Source organism: Euleptes europaea, chromosome 7 (assembly GCF_029931775.1).
Source record: "Euleptes europaea isolate rEulEur1 chromosome 7, rEulEur1.hap1, whole genome shotgun sequence".
Lineage (NCBI taxonomy): Eukaryota > Metazoa > Chordata > Lepidosauria > Squamata > Sphaerodactylidae > Euleptes > Euleptes europaea.
Window position 1 is genome coordinate 46,234,527 of NC_079318.1, and position 27,814 is coordinate 46,262,340.

General features: G+C 42.8%; 1 protein-coding gene across 1 annotated transcript in view; it reads right to left on the reverse strand.

Moving 5' to 3' along the window:
* CNIH3 (cornichon family AMPA receptor auxiliary protein 3) overlaps positions 1-21,241 on the reverse strand; it is a 98,628-nt gene extending 77,387 nt beyond the window's left edge. The window contains exon 1 of the mRNA XM_056853289.1: positions 21,161-21,241. Within this exon, the coding sequence (XP_056709267.1) occupies positions 21,161-21,241 (81 nt within the window). The remainder of the gene's footprint in view (positions 1-21,160) is intronic.
* Positions 21,242-27,814: the final 6,573 nt, after the last annotated feature.

A 27,814-nucleotide genomic window follows, 5' to 3' on the forward strand; every position in this document is an offset into this window, starting at 1 on the left:
ATCTCCTGCCACCCTGGGTAAAGGGACACCATAGATCCAGCCCTATATAAGACTCTGGCCAGGTACAGGGTTGTTATTGCACTGGAAATGCCGCCTCGATGTAGAGGGATGTTCTGGCAGCAGAAATCCAGCATATGGTGAAATTCATAGAGCGAAAGGGGCATTCAGAGTGGCTCATGGCTAGCACCCACCTTGTGGACTGGGGCATCTATGTGGAGGTTACCCCAGACCTCAACTTAACCATCTATGTTCACAAACTGGAGCAGTGCTGCTCCAAATTTAAGCATATAAAGGTGCCCTTTATGGATGCTCTGGAGGCACGGCAAGGCATCCAGGGGGAGATGAGGTGGCCTCCAAACTTCAACCTCCTCCTTCAATTGTGGTAGGCTGCTGGGAGCTCACATTGGGAGGACTGTCGGCACAAAGTAATGCGATACAGACCCCATTATACTGTGCTTGAAGATACTGTGGCACAGCATATGTCTTATGCCACTCTACAACCCTGCAGTGTAGGATACACTTCCTATTAATGCAGTATGTTGGTAATTCCAGCAGGTAGTCCCTATGATACCTCATGCTTCACTTGTGCATGGGTTCACCCTTTTCTCTTGTTAATGATTTTGACCAAGGGCCCTCCAAACGAAAAGGAAGGCCTTTTTCAAAGTACTCAATCAAGTCCAACTCTCCAGTGTTTTGCAACAACCGTTACAAGTTCCTTTTCTCCCCAAATGGGAACCACAATAGAGTTTCACTGCATCACAGCTGCACCCATGCTTGATCTTCTGAATTCTGTAATAACAACTGGGCTCAAATCTTGCTCATGTACACATTCCACTAATGTTCCCTTTAGTTTCTCCAGGACTCCTCACATCAGTTTGGATTGTCAGCCATAGTATCATTCACTGGGCAGGCAAATACGCATTGGCAACTGGCTGGGGCACCTCCTTGGGAATCGAGGGCCAGTTTTCCTGGGATTTCCTGGGTGGGGCAAAGAGCTGGGACTTTTCCCTTCCTTCTAGCTGTTTTGTGCTCCATCACCCATTTTGGGGCCCTGATGCCACTGTGGTCCAACTGGGTGAGAACAAGCTTCCCAGTTATAAAGGTGTTGATTTCACTTTTGCCATGGAAGTGGGTCTCTGGACTCTTCTCTCCCAGCTTCCCAACATGTGGCTGTTCTGGTCAGAGCTGTTGGAGAGGTGGGGCGGGGAGCTGCTTCTCCCAGCAAGGTGGATGGTGCCAGGAGGAAAGTGAGCAAGGGGGTGGGACAGTTTGTGGAATCTGCTGGCGGATCTGTGATTCATCACTCAGACATTTCCTTCAGGCAGGCAGCTCTGCTCAGGATGAAGGGCATCCACCTCTCATGCTGGGGTCAGGACATTGAGCTCCACAGGATTCAGGGTGCCCTGCTCTCTTGGTTGCAGCTGTAGGAGTGTTGGCTGCACCCATCTGTTGTGGCAGTTCTATGCATTGGGCCAGATCCATTTGGGGGGAGGCTGTGCCTGTGTGCCCACCTCCCCTGGGTGAAGACCCCCTTAAGTGGTCTTGGGGTACAGCCATGCGGGGGCATGCCCAGCACGGAGGCTGTAGGTTGGCTCCGCTCACAGGTGGCAAGGGAACCCCACAGAGGCCTGCGCCCACGTGGGATCACAGGACTTGCCATTCCAGGTTAACCCCCAGCAGGTGGGCTGGGGAAGGGTTTCATCAGCCGACAGGTGGGTCGCCTGGTTCCTGGATCCTTGTCCTATGCCACACCAAGGCTCTGGTGGCTGTAATCAATAAAGCCGTGGCCTGTCTTATCCCAACTTGGTTTCTGCGCACATCTGTTTCCCCCTTACTGCCCCTCCACCCCACAATTAAGTGACGTGTTCCATTACTTTTTCTTAAGGCTAATGAGGATTTCAATTGGTTAGGTGTACTTAATTCTGAAAAGGATCAGGCTACAAATAAAAATATGGTGCAACAAAGCAAAAGAGTGAAGTCACAGTCACAGAAGTTATACAAAATTGTCTTAGTCTGCTTCCTCAGTTCTTATTATACCAGCCCCATTCAAATATGTACTCTGTGTTGCTTTGACTACAACAGGTATTATAAATTATTGTTCTTCCAACTGTACCCCAATGCTCTTATTATATTTTGGACAAGAAATGTTTGAGATACATGGTGCTGAATAATTATGCTTCTCTACAAGCCATCTGTATCCATTTTATGAGTACATAAAGAACTTTTGTCTCCAGAGCTGACAATGTGGCACTTTCTGCAAGTACTAATTTGGCCTTAAATTTTTATTAATCAAGGGAAGGAAAAACATGCAGTGACATTAGTTGTGGACCTGTACTACTTAGGAAGCATTCTTAACATAACATAATGCTGAGCTAGAACAAATGACTAGAAAGTTGACATTAAAAACCTTTGCTAGCTGACTCACAGCACAGAAAAGTTTGACATTTAAAATGTACAGCAAATTCATCCAAACCATTTTGTCCAAGGAAAACAAAATCATACCTCACCCACTTGTATTGCACCAAAGAATCTAAAGGACAAACTGTTCATGTCATGCTATAGAAACAAAATACAGCCTACATGTCTCAACTTGGTGATAATTTTCTCATTCAGCTAAAGCCATTGAATCCCTCCACACTGGTGTTTGAAGAAAAGGCTGTATGACGCAATAGTTAAAGATAGGATAGCTATGGTATTCTCTATTCTCTGCTAGTCTTGTAAAGATGACTGTCTCAGATTAATCTGAGAGCAGCAAAGACACATGGTACTTGGCACACTTTAGACACAACATGAAACCATGGCTTATTTTAGCTGTAGTTAGTTAAACCACGATTCAGTATGCATACAATCATTGAATCCTGGCTTGTCTCACTAAATCCTGACTTCTGAGTTGTTGCTGTTTCCCCTACCTCCCTGCAAGAGACCCAATTGCTATCCAAGCCTGCCTCACTATGCTTAAAAGGTAAAGGTTGTCCCCTGTGCAAGCAACGGATCGTTACTGACCCATGGCATGATGTCACATCATGACATTTACTAGGCGGACTATATTTACGGGGTGGTTTGCCATTGCCTTCCCCAGTCGTCTACACTTTATCCCCAGCAAGCTGGGTACTCATTTTACCCACCTCAGAAGGATGGAAGACTGAGTCAACCTTGAGCTGGATGCTTGAAACCAACTTCCTTCGGGATCGAACTCAGGTCATGAGCAGAGCTTTGACTGCAGCACTGCAGCTTACCACTCTGTGCCATGGGCTCTTCACTATGCTTACCTGATGGCAAGCCCTTACTGCATCAGCAATTTGCCTTACCCTAGGCCATTGGCAAGGGCAGGGAAGGTCCTTCCCATGCACAACTTTTCACTTATATGACTTGGTAGCTTTCTGTCTCCCCACAAACGCTTCTTCACACATGTGTCCAAAACCCCAACAAAGCCGCTGGAAGAGCCTGCTTGCTCTTTACTGAACAGAGATAACAAGTAGAAAGCAGTAACAACTATGAAGGCTAACTTAGAAAGATTAGACACAAAATGGGAGGAGGACTTTGTTGGGGAAACACTAGGCTAGGGAAGTTTGCTCTCCAAGAGGGAACAGCAGCAGTAGAGACAAAAACGAATGTAGGAACCACAGCATCCTTGGCAACTCAGCTACCACCAACTAATCAGAAAGTCCCGCCAAATATGGAAGTCATGCTGTAGAGCAGCATGCGTTACATTTCTGTCTAATGTCACCCTTCTGAAAAGGCATGGGAGCCCTGCTAGAACAAAAATATGGCACACTGAGAAATTGGTTTTCACTGGTCACTACTGCTGCAGCGGACCTCATTTGTGGTCTGCATGGCATTAGAATTGGGGAAACACTCAGGTTCAATCTTTGGCTATAAGCTACCAGGGAGGTACACTGGGGGTGGGGAGAGAGACAGTGCAGTGAGACATCTAATTAGGACAGCTGACTAAATGACTAATAGCTGTATTCAGGTAACCATCTAATGCATAGATGCCAAAGGATTATTCTTATTTTCTCCAGCCCCCTTCAAACAGCCATGCCTCTCCACATTCATCTGCTTCAGTGCCTGTGTCTGCAATTTATTCCCCAGAATACCTGGCTATCAATTCCATCCCCACCCACCTCTCAATGTGTATTCCAAACCAAGAAAACATTTGAGGTCAATAACAAATAGGAAAGAGAACATCCCATATTTCTAGCCATCAGGGTAACAGACACTGCAAACACAGCTTTTACTGAACTGTATCACAGCAATGAGGTCTGACTGCATCCCAAAAATATTGCATTTGCATTTGTGCAGCCTTTCATTTGAGCACAGCTCCTGGGTCCCTGACAACTGTGTGCCAGGCAGTAGAGGATATCAACATAGCTTTCCCCATCACTGCATCACACACTGCATAGTGGTGTACTGGTTTTATTCCAGCCTGTTATACATTGCTGTGAGGCACAGAAGCCTAGGAAAGAAAAAGGACATCTTATTTTTCCAGTGGTTACTGGTGCAAGTGTTGCTTTAGGTCTCAGTTGCATCTCACTGTGGAGACTCTTGTCTCTGAGCGTAAATAGCAGCTTGGCAAGAGACAAGAGAGACAAGGCATAAATAGGGTTCCTGGGGATGGATGGGGGCCACATGATACAAAAATGCTGAAGCTAAGCAGGTATGAATCTGGTCAGTGTCTGCATCTGGAGATTCTACATAAGCCACCTTGTGTTCCATGAAGGAAGAAACCTGAGATATACATGCAATAAATGAAATAATAAACATAAAGGGATAGCAAAAGCAGCAAACAGCTTCTGTGATTGGGTGCTCATTTGGATTTGGTCAATGTGTATTTGAGAAAGGGCACTGCCATCTAATTGTTCTTCGGTCCCTACTAAAGTGCCCCAGCCCCACTCCTCATTCTCCCATTGATAGTCCCACAGACATCAACTTTTGAAGATTCATCTGTTGGGGGAGTTAATGTAGCAATGGGCATAATACTCACCCATACACTGTAGGAGGTTGCATTTGGGAGTTGCTCCGCTGTAGGTGCCTTGGCTCTGATCCTGCGAGGCAAAGCAAGTCATAAGCATTTGTCATCAGTGGCAATAAGTGGAGAGGAGGGCCTAGTTTTCCTCAACAAAGGTGACCGTGCTCCCTCTTGTCTCCATCAGTGATGGGCTTGTGGAAAACCAGGCCCCATTTCTGCACAATGCGTACTTCCTCTGTGTCCTCTGTGTGGGGGACACTGCTACAACTAAGAGAGGGCTGTTACATTAATATACAATTTCAGTACATAGCAGTGTAGGTGAGAGGCAGTCTGTGGCCATGGGTGTCTGAGTGCTCTAAATGCTAACCTCTTTTCTTAAAGGGTTTGGGGAGACAGATGGAGGAAATGTAGGGGTCATAGTTTACGGCAGGGTTTCCTGCAAGTAGGCAACACCCCCTTCTTCACGGCTGACCCTTACAGCTCTACTTCTGTAATTGGGGCTGCAATTCTTGAGACAGGATGCCTTAAGGTTTCCAAGAAATTTTTTATTAATCAGCCATTCAACTTCTTTTTGTCTTCTGGGCTGTTGCCTATGTTTTGTTTGTTCACTGTCCCCTTTGTCCATTATGCCCCACTGCAAAAGCTCTCATCACTCAAGTTCTCGTTAATGTAGTCCTATTTCTCTAGGCATGGGGGCAGATATGCAAAAGAACCCTGCCCAAACTGATTCCAGCGCTTGTGGATCAACTCCCAAGAAAATCAGGAGTAACTCGAGCATGCGGAAAAGGTCTCTATTAGGTATGTCTGAATCATTTCCTTTGGTTGCTTTTGTTCAGTTTTGCTTTTATTCATCTCAAGTTTTGTAGCCTTTGTGCTTCACTGCTGCTGTGCTGCATAGGATACTCACGCATTGGGGGGGGGGGAACACACAGGAATAATTAAAGGACAAAGGAACAAATATGGAGCACTAGCAGGCAGGGGGAGGCAAGTACATTCGGCTTGTGAACAGGCATAAGAACAAGCTGCTTACAAACAGATGCACTTGGGGGGATCAAGCGGAATGTTTACTTGAAAGTAAATCTGCCATGTTTATTAAGAAATTGTTTTCTTTTTAAAGTAATTCTTTGAAGATAAACATTCCAGCAATAAACATGCTTTACTGTTATCAAGAGAACAAAAGCTCAGAAAACAGTGCTGGCTGGTATTCAAATCCCATTACAAGAGTTCTCGACAGTAAAAGAACACATGACACTCCACAGGAAAATGTATGGATCAGTGATGATGAAGACTGAAACTTTGGGAACATCTGGAACTTTCTGTGAGCTCATGATGGTAACTTGCATGTGAAGCAAATCAAGAACAGATTCACACACTACAACTAGAGTTGCCAACCTCCATGTAGTAGCTGGAGATCTCCCACTATTACAACTGATCTCCAGCCGATAAGAGATCAGTTCATCTGGAGAAAATGGCCACTTTGGCAATTGCTCTATGGCATTGAATTTCCTCCCCTACCCAAATTCTGCCCTCTTCAGGCTCTGCCACAAAAACCTCCTTCTGATGGTGAAGAGGGACCTGTGAGGTAGGTTAAGCTGAGAGAGAGAGAGAGTGGAAGGCTCAGTGTTACCCAATGAGCTTATACCAGTTGTACTCTATGGCACTGAAGTCCCTCCCCTCTCCAAACCCCTCCCTCCTCAGGCTCCACCCCCAAAATCTCCAGGTACTTCCCAGTCCAGAGCTGGCAACCCTAATCATTAGTGGTATCATCTGTGGCATCACAGCATTCCCCTTTAAAAAAAAAAACCAGAATCCCCAGCTTTCATTTTTTTTTAAAGCATTCATTTTTAAAAGCAAGTCTCTAGCCTCTTCCCTCACAGAGATATAAGGAGAAAGACCTATTTCCATGAGGGAAAGGGCTAGAGACTTAGTTTTTTGTTTGTTTGTTTTTAAAGGAAAGGTGGGAACTCAGATAACCTGCTAAGCCTATGATTACAATGCACTAGTTCTGTTTTAAATCAAGAAGATGAAACCACTCATCTTCAGGATGAGGGAAGAAGGAGTGGTTTGACCATGACAGTCCAGTCATCAAACAGTGGGCTGGAGGTGGGTGGGACAAAGAAAACCAACAGAAACATTGCACACTAGGGAAAAGCCGACTCATAATCGGCTTCCAGAAAATCACGGGGGTAAAAGTGGTCTCAAAAGAACTGGAAAAAACAGAAGGAACAAAAAAAAGTGAGAACAAAAGATAAAAAATATGTGCACAAATCAGGGGATAAACCAAAGCAGTATGGGTTCAGAACCGATGAAAAAAACTCATGTAGAAAAGCCCTGAGGCTGTATCTAGTGCCTCCTACCTTGGGAGCAGAGGCTGGACAGCTATCTACCAAGTAAGTGTTTTAGATTTCATGCAGTAAGCACAGAGTTGGACTAGATGACCTGTAGGACCCCTTCCAACTTTATGATTTTTGTGTTTAACAAGAGAAAGAGAAAGGAGAAAGCTAGGTGAATTCAGAAAAAGCAAAGGGTTGCTATGGCACCATATTTGGGGGATCCATGCCCCCAGCCTTCTGAGAGGGAGCATGTGCTGAACAAGGCTGGCGGGACAGGTGGTGAGGCAAGGACCCACCAGTGACTACATCCATGGGCCAGACATCCACAACAAGGGCCAAGGATGGAGGGCAGTTTCAGTGGCCATTGGGCCTGAGGGCAGATTGGCAAACCACCCTACAGAGTGGAGTCTGGAAGCACAGGGAAGGATCTGCATGTTAAGATGGACCTTAAAGGTGGTGGTTAGCCATATCTTGGAGTGGACAGGAGAAGATATGGCCAGAAGAAGGACAAAGAGTTGTGAAGTTAACCACCTCCTTGAGGTGCGAGGAAGGGAAGTGTATCTTTGGGCTGCAATAAAGAATATGGAATATCACCCATGGCATCTGTGAGCTGCCTGCTTATCACCTATGGAATCAAGGACGTTACTCAGCTTACTGTGGGTGGCCATCTCTTTTATACCTGCACTCACAGAAGCAGCTACTTCCTTAGATGGTGCAAGATTAGAACAGGGAACTACTTCACCAACTACTGTTGCCAACCTCCAGGTGGTGGCTGGAGATCTCCCACTATTACAATTGAACTGATATTCAGGTGATAGAAATCAGTTCCCCTAGGAAAAATGGCTGCTTTGGCAATTGGATTCTATGGCATTGAAGTCCCTCCCCTCTCCAAACCCTGCCTTTTTCAGACTCCACCCCCAAAATCTCCTGGTATTTCCCAACCCAGAGCTGGCAACCGTACCACCAAGCCTGACAACCCACAATTTTATGCTGAAATTTGGCCCTGCCTCTAGAGGGGTGTGGGTCAAGCAATCCTATTCAGGACAGCCTCCTTAACTCAGACAGAAACGCCTGGTTTAGTGATGCTTCTAGTTTTAATTCAGTAGCAAAGCCAAAAAAAATCACCCTTATCAGAAATTACTTAAATCTATTTTACAAATAATGCAGAATAACTGAACCAACTTTTATTTCCAATGTGTTCATTTTTCTCAGTATTTCTGCCTTAATTTAGTTTTGTTGTCCACATTACAAACATAATTTTGCACCGATTGTTATAAAAGTTTAGCATAAAATTTATGTTTAAACACTATCATGGATTCAATAGTTCTTATCTCGGGGTTGTAATCCTGAGACGAAAGCCTCTTTCTACATAGTCAAGAACTTCTGAGCTGTATCAGGCTAATACAGGGCATTGGATATTTCTAGGGTACTACGCTTGATCTTAGCCATCAGGCCAAGAAGCGCTACAAAAAGGTACCAATGGCAGAGCATGTCTGTTCGTGTGGTACTGGCAAATTGGAAACTACTGATCATATCCTGTTGGGGTGTGGGTTCTATGAAGAAATTCGTGATGTATTTATAACCCCTGCTACAGAGACTTTTAGGTCTCCCAGATTGTGTTAGGAAACCTGCTTATAGTGGATTCTAATCCTCAGGTTTCTCTTGCATGTGCCAGATTTCTGGCTGCAGCTGTTAGGATCCGTAAAGAATTCTTTTTTTAAAAAAATACATTTTTTATTATTTTTCCAAAATTATTAATCACATAGTTTAACAATAACATTAAGAATATAAAGTAAAGACAAATAGGTAACATTGTTAAAAAAATCTATATATAATCAAAGATTGTTGAAGGGAGGTGTAGGGGAAGTCATCTTGTGATAAATTAGTAATCTCTTTTGCACAAAATTCTAATCCTAATACTATTGTTAATATTTTGACATTTGTATTTTTCAAGGAAAAAAGAAAAGATTAATAGTCAGTAATGTCATATAAAGGAAAGAAAAAAGAAAAAAGGAAATAAAAATAAAAGGAAGAAGAGAAATAATAAATCTCACTAATAATAAATAGATTAGTATAATAAAAAGCATTTGATTATTTCCATTAAAAATTAATTATTTTGTAAGTCCTCCATTTCTCCCTAACGCTCATTTAATACATATTGTTTAGTTCTATTTCCATTATAACCAATCCTTTTAACCAGTTCCTTTTCGATCTTATCCAGAAGAGACACTAGACTCATTTAAATTAGTCCCTTTGTCCGGAATTTCCAGCATTTCTTTCTTTTCCACATTAGCAGTAAACGTCGAAGAGCATCCTTGGAAATTGTTGGTAAAAACTCTTCTGTAGATAGATAATTTACAAAGTAAATCCATGTTGCAATATCTTCCATCCCAAATTCAAAGAAAAAGATCCTGACAGCCCCAGTGTTTCTACTCATTAAATCCTCCAAGCAGGTGTTGAAAAGTTCATCAAGCAGATTCAGGGGACAGAAGTCAAAATCACTCACGTTCAAATCCATTGTTGTCAGATGGGCTATTGCAGATTGTTTATTGTAATTCCTCGTTTCCTTTGCAGGGTTCGTCTGTTCTTCATCTCTCTTGTCAGCTAGAGGGCCCTCTAGTATCTCCTCTGATCTCCTTGTGATAGTTTGGGTTTTTATATCTTTAAGATCGTCTAAGATGATGTCCAGTTTTTGATTAATGAGTTGAAATGAATTGTTCATCAAAGCAGAGAGTTGCTCCATCTGTGTAATCAGATATTCCATGGTTATTACTTCTGAAAATTTCTGTTAAAACTCAGTTAATAAGATCCAGGTAGATTCCAGTGTAGTAAATAACGAGGTGCTGCAGGAATCAGGGTCGTAGACCTTCCGTCTTCTTTGTGGTCAGGAACGTGGGAAATATTTGCCAGTTACACACTAAAAGCACACTTCCGATTCCAAGTTCTCCGACTCGCTCGCAATGATAGATTGTTTCCGGGAAGGACGTGGCAGGAAGGCTTTGTTTAGTTAGAAAGATGACTCTTCGGGGGAGGGGGTTTCCACTCCTCCCTCCCCTTTATACGTAGCGATTCCTGATTGGCAACTGGGATCCGTAAAGAATTCAAGAAGGAAGAAGATTAATGGGTTCTAGGTTTTCTGGGTCTGTGTTTATGTATTCTGTCATATAGGGGTGTTTTTTATGTATATAGTGCAAAGTATTGTTTTGTATTGACAGCTGTGTATTTTGTGTGTGGGGCTATAATGGTCTCACTTGACTTATGCTGGTTATGTACCGCAATAAAGCTTGACTGACTGATATCTCTAGGGAATGCTGTACTCCAGCAGCCATCACTGCATACCAGCGATAATATATTACCTCTTGTCTCATAATTACCCCTTATCTCATAATGAAAGACAGATGAATTTCTGATTATGTTTATACTGCAGGGCCACAAAATAAGGAGTCCAGGGTTATGCTGAAGCCATTTTGATCAGGACAAAGGCAGCTGATAAAATACCGGACAGATCCATTTTAGCATAAGCTTTGTTCAGCATTTTGGGCTTTTTCATACTGCAGGTTAACACATTTCAAGCTAGGGTTGCCAGGTCCCCCCTGGCCACCAGCAGGGGCTGGCGGGGTAGGGTTGCCAGATCTAGGCTGGGATACTCCTGGAGATTTGGCAATGGAGTCTGGGGTGGACAGGGACCTCAGTAGGTACAATGCCCATTTATCCAGGGGAACTGATCTCTGTAGCCTGGAGATGCCCATTTATCCAGGGGAACTGATCTCTGTAGCCTGGAGATGAGCTGTAATTCCAGGGGATCCCCAGGTCCCACCTGGAGGCTGGAATCCCTATTTCAAGCATATAGTCATTTTGCACTTGCATGCCTTTCATCTGTGTCTGACTGCTTTTTGTTATGATTCAGACTTGTAAATAGTTTTGTTTGTGTCCTTAAGATTCTGATTGTGCGTTTCCCCCCATCTGACTAGAAGGGCTTAACTAGTCTGCCCCCCTTTAATTTCATTTAAATGTGAACCAATGCACAGTTGTCACTTTGGAGAACTGTTAAAGGTGAGGAAGCAGTGGAGATTTGAACCAGTGGGGGTCATAAAGGCAGGAAATATGAACCATGGATAGGGACAGAGATCCACACAAAAACCCTAGGAACATAAGTAAAGCCTACTAGATGAGACCTATGGTCCATCTAGTCCAGCATCCTGTTTCACACAGCAAACAGAACAGTTGTCCTGGAGGGCCAATGGTCAGAGAATAGAGGTCAAGACCTTCCCTGGATGCTGTCTCCTAGCACTAGTATTCATAGGTTAGCTGCCACAGTATATGGAGTTTCCCTTTACTCAATATGGCTATCCATCTAATTCCCTCTTAAAGTAATCTGTTCTTGTAGCCATCACTATGTTCACTGACAGTGAATTCCACAATTTAATTACTCATTGAGTAAAGAAGTATTTTCTTTTGTCTATCCAAAACCTATTGCCCATCAACTATGTTTGGTGCCCCTGGGTAACAGCATTTATGGAACAGGGGGAGGGAAACCTCTACGTTCTCCACCCCATTCATAATTTTATAAACCTCTCTCCCCCTTCATCAGTCACCTTGTTTCCTAAACTGAAAAGTCCCATAACCTTCCTCGCAGAAAAGGAGCTCGAACTCTAAAACCATTTTGTCTGCCCTCTTGCACTTTTCCAGCTCTACAATATCCTACCCATTGACCACTGTAAACCTTGCTCACTAAGTACTTACATCTTCACTTTAAGTACCAAGGATGCTAGACACTGACAGCAAGCTAAATTCTGCACTATGCAAATGTTCAGAATACTCACACCCATGGTAGAAGCACATTATCTAGAACAAAGCTGCCTAAGTATCCAGGACTCAAATAATTGTTTTCAGTTTTCTTCTAGCCCTAGCTAATATTGTATGATCTTCCAAAGTTCCATTTATACTTTCGGATACAATGGAATAAAGTATGTAAGCTTTATCACTTATAAATGACTCGCTGTCCCTACATTGTCTAGGCACAACAGGTGGGGGAACAAATTATAAATCCAATTAGTTGTGAATCTATTTTCTGGTTGTAAGAATGCAGGTTTTTAAAGATTACCATTTTCCTTTCCCACTTTGCAGGTTTTTTAAAAATAAAGGAAAGGTGTGTGGGAGTGATATGCTGGTATTGTGTTCTTCAGCACACAGAATACAATTAACTCCTACTGGTTTTCATGGCTGTTACTCTCATTACTTGCATATCACAGAATTAGTACCTGAAACTGAAGGATCACTTAGGCCCAAAGTAACTTCTCACTTCTTTGTGGTCACCAAACTGTACTTGCTAATGTTCAAGGCAAACAATTAATGACCATTAATAAGTCCTCCAAGGATCGGGAAATGAGGTGTGCTCGTTGAAGACATTGCTCAACAGATGACTGATGGTGAAACACTAATAAGCATTTGCAGCAAGAGCTCCAAAGCAGGAGGCTGAGTAAGCTGTAAAGATCGTACATGCCTAATTGTATGAGTACTACTGTGTTTTATGAAGTCATAGAGTGTGAGGCCCAATTCACATAATTATCAAAGAATATTCTACCCATTGTGAGGAATCAATGGCTCTTAAACTTAAAAAAAATATATGCTTAATTGCATGTTTTTCTGCTTATTTTTAAAGGCCATTTATGTCCATTCAAATAAAATATTTTAAAAGGAATCTCAGGAATTATTAGGGTTGCCAGGTCCCTCTTTGCCACCAGTGGGAGGTTTTTGGGGTAGAGCCTGAGGAGGGTTGGCTTTAGAGAAGGGAGGGACAATGCCAGAGTGTCCAACTGGCCATTTTCTCCAGGAGAAATCTCTATCAGCTAGAGATCAGTTGTAATAGCAGATCTCCAGCTACTGCCTGGAGGTTGGCAACCCTAGGAATTACAGCACTGAATTTGTAAGGCTACTGGGAACAAGTCACAAATGAGTTATTGTTAAATATCAGGGATGTAGATTTCTGTTTCCTGGGGAAAGGGGCACAGAGCTGAACCCAGCCCAGGCCCATATTTAGTAATTTATATTAAATTATTTCAATATGAAATTATTTACATTTCCAAAAACCATGTGATTATGAAAATAAATTTTCACTCATAATACTGAATCTCAGTCAAAGAAAGAGGAGGCTGTGAGAGGAAAGATGTCATGAACTTCTTCACTGAGATGATTACAGTAAATAGTTCATTTGTGTATGAAAGGAAATACTTCCTCCCACTCTATCTTTTCTTCACAACTACCCTGTTGGAGGAAAGGACTGTGACTCAGAGGTAGAGCATCTGCTTGACAAGCAGAAGATCCCAGAATCAATCCCTGGCATCTCCAATTGAAAGGACCAATTATTAGTATCGCATCTGTGAAGGCAAACCATAATTCTCTTCATCCATTACTTAAATCAGAGTTTGTGTTGTACACTACAGGAAATACATTCTTCAATCCAACCACTGAGGCCTTCTGATTGCTAGATGGATTGATCCTTCCCTTTCCCCCTTCCATGCTCTTTCTCTCTATTGTTTCTTCACAGACAGTATTATCAACTAAAGGTCCCCTCCCGCTTCTTATCTTTGTGTGTGTATAAAGTGCCATCAAGGCAACCCCTTTTGGGGTTTTCATGGCAAGAGACTAACAGAGGTGGTTTGCCAGTGCCTTCCTCTGCACAGCAACCCTGGTATTCCTTGGTGGTCTCCCATCCACATACTAACCAGGGCCGACCCTGCTTAGCTTCTGAGATCTGACAAGATCAGGCTAGCCTGGGCCATCCAGGTCAGGGATTCTTATCTTTACAAAATCCAAAAAACAAAACCAGCCCTGTACCTCCTAGGAACTTGTGAAGTTGCTACAAAGACAAACAGGAGTGACTGAATGTAGGAACCTGACACCCTGAGCACCTTCATGATGCTCTCTGGCAACCTGTGGGGGGGAAGGGATTGCCCCTGCTGGGAAATCCCAGAAAGCCTGACAGCAAGGAGGGGACATTATCCCAACCAAGAAATCGGGGGGGGGGGCTTAAGCCCTGCTGCCCTCCTGTAGTTTATGCCCCTTTGGCATATCACACGCTATTTTCAACAAGAATACTTAAGCACACCCTTTTGTATTATTGCTGTAAACTTGGAATTATTGCAATGGATTCAGTTTGCCAAACCTTCCTGCCAACCAATTGTATTATTCCCATTAATAAACTTTATCTCTGATTTCATTATATCTGGATTTTCAGTACTCCCTTCCAGTTTTGTGGAGGAATTGTGTCACAGTGCAATCCTAGGTACACCTTCCTAGCAGTAAGTCTCATTGAACAGATGTAAGATGGATTCTGATTCTGAGTAGACCTGCTTAGGATCTTTGTTAGCAGATCCCTTATGCCACTTGTATGTATCAGTACCCACGCTGGGCACATTTCCATAAACTAGGTACAAAGCCTAAGCCAACAGCTCTTTTACCATAGGAGAGGCAACAGAAAGGAGGGAGATTCACCTGTGTGAATTTGGGTCAGTTTTGCATGTATTGTACGTACGGTACTTCTTCCTCTCCAAGTTGTCTTGTCTAATGTGCAATCTGCTGCTCAATAATGATTTGAAGGCACTTGATGAACCTCAAAGTATATAGCGATTGCAAAATGATTTGTATCATAAAAGATAACTTCAGTACTAGTTTAAATAGTTGCATAGCAACAACATTTAGGAACAGGCTAATAACCAAGGACTCTGCAAAAGGAACTGAGAGAGATGATTTGTGATTGTCATCCAATGTCAAATTCAGTGCAAAGGTTGTTTAGCTGGGTTTAAGCTTAACTGGCCTGCATCTAATGTCATTTTAAAAAATAATTTTGGAACATAATTCCATGAGCTGATGTCACACTGAAGTGAAAAATTGGAGTAGGAAAGGCATAAGAATTAATGCTAGTATCACTACACACACTCACTTACAGCTGACTAGACAGGCAAGAAGGAAGCTCTCTCATGATTTAGCACTATATTGCTAACTTTAAAAGGGGGGAAATAGTTTTTCAAGGAAGAGGTACCAACTCAAGACATCTTTTGGACTATGCCACTTGCATTTATGCTGCCAGTTCCTGGGTTCTACCATTTAGACTGGGTGTTCCTAGCACCCAGTTGGCTTACAGATGTCAGACCCTTTGAATCCATGCACCTGGCACTCAAGAAGCCCTCTGGCTAAAATAATCCTTTAAGGCTTTCACAGACCGTATAATCTGAAACTGGAATACTTACAAATATGGAGAATTCTCTAGCGAGTACTTAAGATCTTGCAGAATGAAAGCCAGATGTTCCAGTTACAAATATGAAATGTGAAAGAAAAATCTGTTTTAACGTTCACGTTTTTAATTTATGGACTTTGTTTTACATGATTCCCATTGCTTGTGAAAGCCTTTTATACAACTCCTAAATAGGTGATCAGATCTGCACCAGATCAGGTTTTAAAGATCATCTGTATTTGTGTTTGAAACAGAGGATTTCACAATCAAATTATCGAAGGAGTTAAGTCTTCAGAATTTCTTCAACTACTGTCAGAGAGTTAAATGCCTCATTTTTATTTCCTAAAGGGTTTTTTGAAAGAAAGGGTGCAGTCTTCTGATAGTTTGAGTTAGAGAAGAGGTCAAGTGAGGAGATCTTCAGCATCTGTTTATGAAAGCATAGCCTTAGCAGTAACATGCTTTACCGTCCCCATCTCCGGTGCCTATCTCTGTGGTGTTGAGTGCCTCTTCTTTTCCTTTGCCTCCTGATTTTATCACCACAGAAACTGTTGCAGCATTTTCAAGTGCTCTCAGTTGTTATAGTTACTTAACTAATTGCAAGAATCTCTCAGCGACTGACAGTCAGATCTCTCTTTCCCTTCACATTCCCTGAGCTGCTTTAATAGAAAAAAAATGTGTCTATGTCTTTAAACCCCCCTCCTCTGAAAAGAAAAATGCTGAAGATGACATTGGTACAGCCTGATCATCTCAATTGCAAAACTCAGAAGTATTCAAAGGCATCCAAAAGCATTTAACCCCCCCACCTCCCCAACATGCTTTTTGCGCCAGTTTTACTGCTACCCAATCCCTTCTTGATCACAACTTTCTTACCCCACCCCCAGGCTGACCCATGTTATTTCACTATCTGAGAAACAAAATCCAAATGCAGCTCTTCCAGACAGTCAAAAATACCACTCCATTAAATAAGAGATAACTTGTTGCTATTTACGAGTTCCCCAAATTTGCAGCCAGGTAGAGCCAATGGAGTAATTTTTGCCAGACTGCCACACCAAATGCTACTGAGCATGTTCACATGCAATGGAGCATTCAGCCACAGAAACCAAAGCTCTATGCCCTTCAGTTGCCCATGCTTGGAATCAGATTCCAGTGCACAATAGAAAATGTTAATGAAAACATCTGTGTAATATTTGATTGTATACCTAAACAGTAGTAGATATCGAGAGAAAAATTACATTATTGACTATTCTGAAACAACTTCAGGGTTGTAGACAGAACACCACAGAGCCGGCAGAGTTAAAACATGCTCACTTGATCCTCCTTACCCTCCTAACACTGGCTGTCAAATACGTCTCCATCCAAGTGTATGGAAGAGGCTAGAGTATCCCTTTCTAGAGAGAGAATGTCTAAGCATTTATAATGTGACAGCATAAGGCAAACCATTTAATCTCCTTGCTTTAAAGAACACTTGTCCGGGTGGAGTTACAGCCACAAGAGGGCCTAGAGAAGCCTAGCCCCATCAGGCTTTTCTTGTTAATTGTTAGCCTTCACTTTAAAATAAGCATGTATTCCTTTTACTTGCAGAGATACAAGAAGTTCTGGCTGATTACTGTAAGAATCAAACTTCTTCCCAACCTACTGTTCTGGCCAATGAAAGCAAAGGCACTAGGATAACTAATGAACACCAGGAACTTATAAAAAATGTTACAGTTCAGTTTTCATATTTCATACTGTTAGATAACTTTGGACATATTAAGCTGTCTTATCTTTTGGATCTGGTTGTTGGGGGCAAGTAATTTGGAAAGCTCTCAATGAAAGGACATTTGCCCACTATTGCAATCCCTCTCGCTGCAAGGCCTGCAATGGTGGCAATTCTATCCCCTACATCAAGTCGTCTTGAGCCAAGCCAAAGACTTTTAATAAATAAAAATTTTCAAGTAGTAGCCATCAACATATGAAAAGCCATGCTGGTTCAGACCAAGGCCCATCAAGTCCAGCATCTGTTCACACAGTGGCCAATCAAGTGCCAGTTCACACAACAGCCAATCAAGTAGTTCCTCATACAAGTGACCACACACTATTATTTTTATACTAAAGAAGAGTGTTCAGTGTTGAACCCCCCCCCTTGGTTTGGAGACAGAACTTGCCCCTGGTATGGTCTCTGGGCATAAGGGATAGGGTTGCCAGCCTCCAGGTGGTGGCTGAATATCTCCCGCTATTACAACTGATCTCCAGCTGACAGATCAGTTCACCAGGAGAAAATGGCCACTTGGGAAGGTGAACTCTATGGCATTATACCCCACTGAAGTCCCCCTCCTCAAACCCCGCCCTCCTCAGGCTCCATCTTCAAAATCTCCAGGTATTTCCCAACCCAGAGCTGGCAACCCTAATAAAGGATTTGCAGTAAAGGGCAGAGATCCACACATGCCTTCTCTTTTTAAAATTGATGACAATGGGTGTGCCATTCCTTCAGGAACACAATCCGGAATCCCCTTTGTTGCAGGCGGGGGGATTACTTACAAACATATCTCAAATAGAAAATCCTCCCATAGAAAGTGTTCCCAGGGAGATACTATGCAGTCCATAAGCAACTAGGAGCCACAATCATGACCTGACTTATCATGTGGCAATAAACTGTTTCTATTTATCTGAGAATGTGGCATCTATGGGACATGTTCTTGTGGAAGATAACCATGCAGTCTTTGTCTACTGGACATGGGCTATTTCATCTGACCCACACACCACAGCTCCACATAGCTCAACATGGCTTCTATATCTACACTGACACTTTGCAAACAAAAGCAAATCACAATAAAAGTAAAAGCTATTTTTCTCTGCATTGTTATTCTCTACAAAGTGCCAAACTGTTAACAGTTGTTAGAAGATTTCCTACTTGAACATACGTGGATCATAATTTCATAGCTGGCATGTTTGACAACCATGTCACGAAACAATAATTCTTGACAGAATCTTTTACTAGGGCAATAATGCCATTCTCTGACCAAAGGTATACAAATGGGAAGGGATACTATTCTTGATGGCCAGGCCATCAAAAACTTCTATATGGCCAAAGAAGAAGAAGCATTGAACAACACAGGTTTTATAAAAATTAAGCTTTATTACTTATTTTCAGACTTTGGAAATACATGAAGAATCAGCAAAGAAAATGGCAGCAGCTGTCACCACCGCCACCTTAGTTTAGTGTATTGTTGTTACGGTCGTAGACCAACACATATACAAAGCACTGTCTACCTTAGATAAAATACATATCTGCTCCCATCCCAGCAATCCTGAGAAACATGCAAAGCCAATTAAGAGTGTGTTTTTAGCCAAGTAAGAAAGTGGGTTTTTTTAGGAAGACATGTGACAATATAAATACCGATCTTACTTATTACATTGTCCATTATGGTGACTCAAGTGTGGAAACAGAGTGTCTGTTAACATGTGCAGAGTATCAGGGTCTCCCAATTAAGTTTGCCCCTCCATTCTCCATGAGCCCATGGATTTGGTAAGTGTCTTCTATGTGAAAAAGCATTTAAGAAATCAAGGCTTTTACTAACTCAGAAAAACACTTGCTCCTTATTGCCTACAACTTTTTTTAAGCACTTATAACCTTACTTCAGCTGCTCAACCACGCTGCTTCCTCCCCTAAAATGTATCCATATTTGTATAGATTAATCTGAATCATGGCTCACCAGTTTAACACCAGAACTTTGATTAAATGCCATGGTTTAATACTAAAAAATGAACTAAATTCTAATCACAAGCACAGTATATCTCATGACTAAGTATTCACAACTAGCCTCCATACATCAGGAAGAATGACAGACATTGTGGCACCATTATTTAGACCGAGAACACTGTGTTTCATGTTCTTTGTGGCTACTGCTTTGGTTTTCTTGTGATTTGATAACTACAGCATGATGAGCCACATCCTCCAAAAGAAGAGCCAATTAAGTTGGAGGAAGGCTTCAAACTTCGATGAGCCGAGCAGCTGGATTCACCCTCAGTGTATCTGATAACTATTGGGGGGGAGTTAATTCCTGGTTTCATGAACATATTTATCTGGGATGTTCCAAAGACGATTTAAGATAAAGACACGTTCCAAACTGGAGTTTCTTATTTGTATTTCTATTTTCAGTTTGTTAACTACTAAAAAATGTTTTTACGCTCTGCTCATCAAAAAGTCTACAAAATGCGTTTATGCTCTGCTCATCAAAAAGCCTACATTTTTAGGTAGAAGAGTTTGGCCAACAAGAATTTTTAATGGCCTAATAGTTGCAAGAAGATCAGTGTGGCAAAGAGATACTGAAGGATAAAAGCTTGACAACACAAACAAGAAGATGGCACCCTAACTGCATTGTGCTACCTTTATCTTTAGGTAAGAGATTCTGATGGGCCGAACTACCTGTTACATGTGAATACCTGAAACCTGGGACCTGAAGCCATACTGCAGTTTTAAGTTCTCCATGGAAACTCAATTCTGAATCACCACTAGGGCCAGATTTGGATTGGGGGGGGGGAGGGCTTTAGCCACCTGCCACCACATTGTTTTCCTTACTTAAAACAGCCTTGGGGGCATTATTTGCCCAACATGGCAGCTGCACATGCAGGCATTCAGTACACATGCAGCCCCCTAATGGGGCAAATAACACACCTGGACCATTTTGGATTCAGAAAACAGCTGAAGTCTCTATAACCCCCGCTCCATGGTCCCAATCCAAATTGAGCCCCTCTGACACATCAGCATGAAGGGGAACCTGCAGCTGTCGCATCTCATGGTAATTACATGTTACACATACGATGTAGTTTGGGTTGAAGGGAAAGATTTTCTGATACCCTGGTTGTCAAAAAGTATAATGCACAACAAATACCTGTATCAAAGGAATATTTTGGTTACCTATGGATTTGAGAGGATGATGACCTTCTAGGGCAATCTGGCTGATACAGGTAGCTGTTTCCAAGTAAAAAGCAGCCCAATATCATGAATAATTAAAATAAAGAGATCACTTTCCTGATATAAAAATCAGCCTGAAAATAGTTTGAATAACACACACCTTGTCTAATTTTACTTAGCAAGCCGTTTAAAAATCTTTGTCTAAATCTTGTCTAGCTTGTCTAGTTGATTGGCATAAAGACAGCCGTGGTACTGGTTTCAGTTAACGATGCCTGACAAGCACTCGTTTCCGATGTTAAGCGCAACAACAAAAGGTAGGCGATTTTGACAACAAGGAATGTTTTATGTTCTGTCCATCAGCAAATCCTAACATTGCATGTCGTACATTTATGGACATCCCTTCAATATTAAGAAGCCGATTGCAAAAAAAAAAAAAAAAAAACCATTCCGCGATGCAAAAAGCAACCTTCTTGAGGTAGGAAGGGGAGATAAGCCTGCTTAATGGGGGGTGGGGGGTAAACAGGACATGATCTGAAGGCACTCCATGTTATGACTTTGCCAGAACTTGGCAGTTCTGGTCAGAATCTGGACGAGGTACCTCTTCGGGATTCTATGTATGCCAATTTGAGCGGCAAGGAAGAAAAGTGAGATATCAGCACCAACAGCGGAGGAAAGCGGCGGGGCCACGAGTGGAACAGAAGAAAAGCGAGCGGGAGGAAAGATGTACTCACGTGCCAGATAGCGAAGAAGATGAGGGCCGCGCACAGCACCAGGGAGAGCATATAGCAGAAGGCAGCGAACGTGAAAGCCATGGCGGGGAGAAGAGCCTTGCCCAGCCGGCGCGCGCGCACCCCCGACTCAGGAAAACCAGCCGCCTTCGCAGGGGTCCGAGGCGGAAAGAGTTGCTTCCTCTCCGACTGCAAGGGGAGCCGCGCACCGACCCCCTTCAGGAAACGCGCCCATACGCGGGGGGAAACAGTCCTCGAGCACCGACAAGCACACCGACCTCCAGGAGGGCGGCCCGCGCTTCGGCCGGAGCTGCCCCCGGGGACAAAGAGGCCGAATTCCTCCCAAACCCCCGGGTCCGAGCGGCCTCAAGGAGAGCAGCGCGCCAAAAGGGAGGCTGGCCGCGCGCTCAGCAGGCAAGTGACCCCAGACCCAAGGGGCGCCCTGCGCGGGGTGGAAGGAGCCAGCCGCACTTCACACGCGTCTAAGCGGAAGGGGAATGGGAAGAGCCTCGCTCGGCTTCTCCAGGGACCGGCTCTTCTCCCCAGAAGCGGCGGGTCCTCTCGCCCCGAGGGAGCGGCGCTCGTCGGCTTCCTCCCCTTCCCAGCAAGACTTCCCTCGTGCCGCGGCCTCGTTGAGGAGGGCTGGGCGGCCCGCCCCGCCCCGCCGCTCCACAATCACTTTCCCGGGAGCGGTGCCGAGAAAGGGGAACCGCCTTCGCCCAGACGGCTGCTTTGGAAGAAAAGGAGGGGAGGCGTCCACCTGCTGCTGCTGCCGCTGCCTGCTCTTGAGCTCGCGCTCTCTCTCTCTCTCTCTCTGCGTCCTTTCTGCTGCTCCAGGCTGGCACCTGCGGCGGTCCAAGCGCGCCGGGGTCGCTCGCGCGGCGTCTTTGCGCCCTCTCCCACTGGGGCGGGGTCTCCCGAGTTTTAGCGCAAGCCCGGAGGAATCCACGTGGCCCCTCCGCGCTGACTGACGGAGGGTCCTTTTCTCCTCCCCCTTTCCGCGCGGCTCCGCTTGGCCGAAGTGGTCTCGGCGTCGGGGCTCTCCGCGTCCGCTTTCGTTTCAGGCGAATGGTTTCCAGGAGGGGGCAAGTCCGAGGTCAGGGCGACTCCGAATCCTGCTCCGGTCTAGTCAGTGGGGCTTACGCAAGGGAAAGTGTTCTTGGCATTGCACTAAAACAGCACCTTGGAAAAGGAAGGAGCAAAACGTGTTCTCCCTAGAAGGGGAGGATTTTAAAACATGCCTTTGGATTTATCTAAATGTAACTTTGTTCCTTAAATGGCAAATTCACAGCCACAAAACCACAAAAGGAGGCCACGTTTCAGGCTATAATGAAAGCAGACCAGTTGTATTTCATGACCTTTTCCCAGTAGTTTTGAAAATGAATAAACTACTGATCTCTATATGACAGAAATCGGTTTCCCTGGAGAAAATGGCTGCTTTGGAGGGTGGACATCCTTGTTCAAATCCCTCCCCTCCCAAACTCCACCCTCTTCAGGCTCCACCCTCAAATATCCAGGAATTTCCAAATTTAGAGTTGGCAAGCCTACTGAATATTACAAAATTTCATCTACATCATCTGATGCTCACAATTGTGTTTCTACAGACACTTTGGAAGAACCACTGAACTCCACATGGATCCATTCAGTTTGATCATGTGAATTGACCTTTGGTATTTCCAAAACATCATTTTCTTAGCAGATCTACACAGCTCAGAACTCTGCCTACAAATCTGTCCATATCTGAGGCCCCCTACTTCACCCAATATCTTTTTTTAATACAAAGATTAATCTCCATGCAGGGACAAGCATTGATATTCAAATGGCAGGACACATTCATAAATGTTTCAGTCACTAGGGCTGCAGGAAAGTGTTCTGTCCTTTTAACAGAGCCTTAATATGTGGAAATGGGCTGATTAAGCTTTTTACCACATGGAGGTAAATAACATCACCTGGTAAGTAAGCCTGTGTTAAAAGGACAGGAAAAGTTTTCTCCAGGCAGTTGGCAATCCTATCAGCCCCTATTGTATAGACTGGGAAACTGATGCATGTGATAGTTTTCCTCTGTGTATCTATAGCTAAACAGACAAAGCCAGTACCACCTCAACAGTTACAAACTGCAGACAGTTTCTGATCGTTACATTAGAAATAAAGTTATATCAGGGGAATGGGGGGGGGGTGCCAAGTTACCACCAGAATGAGTCATTCAGTTATTCATAAATATTTGCAAATAGTTTTAAGGTTGGAGAAAATCCTGATTATATGTCTCCATCATCTGTTAACATTATATTTTTCTCTCTCCCTCTGGTTACTATGGCTATGCCTTCCTTCCCCTTGAGTAGCCTGTGTTTTTTTTCCCTGTGCTTACAGCATCAGCTTCAACCTCTGGCAAATATACTGAAGGTACATTAAAGTTGTGACTTAGAAACAAGAGAATAGGTTTTTTTTAAAAAGACCTTACCTGTTATGCAAACTTAATTGACGTATGATTCAGCCACAGATGTATTGCAAAGGCTGTTTTGACTCTCGTTTAAATTTGATCGTGATGTCTGGCTCTGTTATAGAAACAAAAGAATAAAACCTAATAGAATATATATATATTTAATCAGTCTGTCATCCTTATTCTTTAACCTTTTACAACTTCTCTCTCATCCTTCAGGCTCCTTTATCCTATGTAAGTACATATTCCACTAACCCCTTTTGTTTCCTCCTCACCTATAACAAATCCTGTTCTGGTCTCCTCAAAAAGGATGTGAATGTTGAGAAGGCACAGAAAAGAGTGAATAAAATGGTGGGGGATAATCTTTTTTCACCCCTAATTCACAAAAGCTGAATCAGTTGTAAGGGGGTGGGACAACTGGATGACATGGCAGAAGTTTTTATAGTGATGACTGGTGTGCAGGCTTGTGAACAGTCCACATTATAGCCTATTGTTGAAGGATTTTTTTATAGGGAGAACAAGTCTTAACATTGGATACTAGCCAAAACAGCAGAGACAGCAACTACAAACATAAGGGGCATAATTAAAAAGGTAAAGGTCCCCTTTGCAAGCACCGGGTCATCCTGACCCACGGGGTTACATCCCTGACCCACGGGGTTACATCCCGACGTTTACTAGGCAGACTTTGTTTACAGGGTGGTTTGCCAGTGCCTTCCCCAGTCATTTTCCCTTTACCCCCAGCAAGCTGGGTACTCATTTTACCGACCTCGAAAGGATGGAAGGCTGAGTCAGCCTTGAGCCGGCTACCTGAAACCAGCTTCTGTCGGGATCGAACTCAGGTCATGAGCACAGCTTGGACTGCAGTACTGCAGCTTACCACTCTGTGCCACGGGGTTCTTAAAGGGCATAATTAGACATCCCTATTTTTTCTATTCCCACCATTCATGATTTAATGCAACTTTGTCTCAGTCAATATATTCCTGAGCCATCTTTCTTCAGAAGTACCATTATTAGTCATTTATATGCCTATGGCAAACTCATAGTTTTATGCCCCATATACTGTAGAACTGACACAGTGACGTTAAAAATGGTTGCTAACTTTTAAGAGGACTGGAATTCATTGTTCAGATAAACTGCTCCTGCTCAAAGCTGCTACTGTGTTAAAAAGCGATATTAAGCTATATTTTTTAAAAGCTCTTAGCATCTAGGAACATGCATTGAAAACTTTAATCAAAATCTGAACCAAATCCCCTTTATACTTTAGTATCTTTTATATAAATGAATTGATAGTTAAATAAAACAGAATATTCACCAGAAACCTTTGGAAAGAATTGTTATTGTGGTGCTTCATTGTCTGCTTTTCATAGTGGTGTGTGGCGAAGATCTCACACGGAGAAAACACCGCAGCAGGTAATCTGACATGATCGTTATCCAACCAGTTAACAGTCATTCCCATTAAAGAGGATCATCACCCTAGGTATTTATGCCCAGTTTTTCCATTTTCTTCAGTTTTTGCACCGAGGGACTTCTTGATTCTACAGTATATAAGAAAGGATCCTGTTTCCCTGCTTTTCCAAATACTTTGCTTATAATTTCTGAAGCTAGGTGGTACAGTCTGGGAAGGGATACAAGAAAATTCCTGCCCCACTTCCTGGTAATAAGCTACATATCTGCAGAAAGCAAGACAAATATGCTGTTTGTTTCCTCTGAAATGCAGGAAGATCAAAATCTACTGCAGAGTAGACTGGGGGAGGGGAAGATCAAGGTAAATGCTTTTCACTACCATCAATTAAAAGTAGTTCCAACCCAGATGTGACCCAAGAGATCTCTGATGAGGAAGGATCTGAGATTTATCTGTTTGAGATATCAGTGAAGAGATCTTTCCATGTCTTTCATTTCATGTGAAAGCAGCTACACCATTTCTCTAATCCAAACCCTCCGCCTGTAGGTAACCCAATAGGTGGGAAAGACAAACTCCTGTTTATGGGGTTTTAAAAAGATGGGGATTGTGGGGGTCTGTTATAAAACCAAACCAGAATATGAGAATGGAGGAACGACCCTTGCACCTTCCACCAGTGCCTGAAGCATTTTTATCCCAGCATGACTCCAATACTGGAAATCAGCCTAGCTAGGAGAAAAATGCTAAGCTCACCCATGGGATCAAATGGTCCTGCATGCTCCACTTTAAAATTTAATCCCATCCCCAATTTAAAGCATATTGTTGCTGTCAAATTTTGCTGTGCCCATTCTCTAAGTGAGAATTTTAATTGACTATAAAACAAGAACCCTATCACTCATTTGCCCAAACTTTGGTAGAGAAGATTGCTTCACTAATTTTACCCCAGTTGATTGGGCCAAAAAAAGTTACGGGTGGTACTGTTAGATCTGAGTCTAGTAGCACCTTAGAGACCAAATGATTTTTTAATAAGCTTTCATGAGTCAAAGCTCCCTTTGTCTGATGGACGGGGACTGTGTTTCTATGGTAATCAGTAGAAACAGAAAAGGAATATATCACATGAAACCTTGGTTTAATTAAACTAACTAGGGTATGTGTAATCATCCAAACTTATTTGTTACGAGGGCCAGATATGACAAAAATGTCACTTGGTTGGGCTGGGCCATGTGGACCATAACATTTAATGCCAGGTACCGGAGATACAAACTTTATAGAAGACACAGGCAAAGCCAATTAATGATATTATTTTTATTTTATTTTTTACTTAAAATACAAACATGCTTAAAATAATAACATTCTTACTGTACTTTCTTTTATTTAACTGTCTTTAATCATTGATACCTCGGGACTGGGGGTGCTGCCTCGGCTGGTGAGCCCGCAGCAGGCTGGCTAGCCCAGATCAGGACTGGGGGGTGGCTGCCTCAGCTGGCTTGTGGGCAGGATAAAAGCCCTAAAGTGCCGGATCCGGCCCCCAGGCTGTATATTTGACACCCATATGTTGTGTGTGTGATATGGCGTCAAGTCTCTTCCCACTTATGGCAACTGAATTAATGACCTCCAAAATGTCTTATAATGAGCAGCCTTGCTTGGGTCCTACACATTAAGAGTTGTGGCTTCCTTTGTTGAGTCAATCCATCTCATGTTCGGTCTTCCTATTTTCCTACTACCTTCAACTGCCTATATGTTATATGATCTTTCATACCTATTTGGCACCCTTGGTCAAGTTCCTCACCATAGCTGTGTTACTGAAGAATCCTAAGCTGTTTAGGCTTTTGGCTTGTTGAAGTTATATGTTGGAAATTTTCAGTCTCCTTCTAAATGCAGACATATTGAGCAACTAACTAGTTCCTTACTAGTAGAGAAATTAAGTTTCTCTATGATGTAACAATGTCTACCGGTAATTCTTTGAGAGGCGAAATAAATGCAGCTTATCCCTTGAAATACAGTGCGCTCAAGTAATCTAATGTTAGAAGGTTTTATTTTTAGCTAGCATACATTTTTACCTTGTGGGTACAGTGTTTATTTTAATCCAGTAGTAAGGCTAAAAAATAATAAAGTAGCCTGGAATGACCTGCTAGAAGCAATGTTCGTAATGATTATTTCAGTACAACATATTAACTAAGTTCCATTAACTGGAACAAAGCAAATGCTAATCAAGCTTCACATTTATGCCAGAATCTGTAGAAGTCACTTACAGTTCTTTGGTCAGTTTGTCTTTGTACATTCGAAAGTCTTTTTCTCTTGCAAATGTTGAAGATACATTATTTATCAATAACAGCTCATTTTAGACAGAGACTGTTAAAAGACTATGGAACAATAAGTCTTTGAAGCAGCAGTCACTATCATTTGAACAGTATTGTGTTACATTTCCTCCAACACCTGAATATTTATCATCTATGTTAATATGGATGAACAAATAGCAGATGGCTTGCGGATAATATGTGAAAAACATTCTGTTCTCAAGCAGATCTACAGTCTGAAAACACAGAACATAGTTTAAACTCCACAGAATTGTAGTGCAGACTGATTAAGGATGATTTATATTGTAGGGTTACAATTTCAATTAGCTGCTGCATTTTTAACTAAGAGTTACTCAATCAATACAACTCCTTTGCAATTCCAAAGCTACATTATAAAATTTAAAATTACACCAGTAGGGTTGCCAGCTTCCAGGTGGTACCTGGAGATCTCCTGCTATTACAGTTGATCTCCAGACAAACAAGATCAGTTCCCCCTGGGGAAACAAATTGCTGTTTTGGAGGGT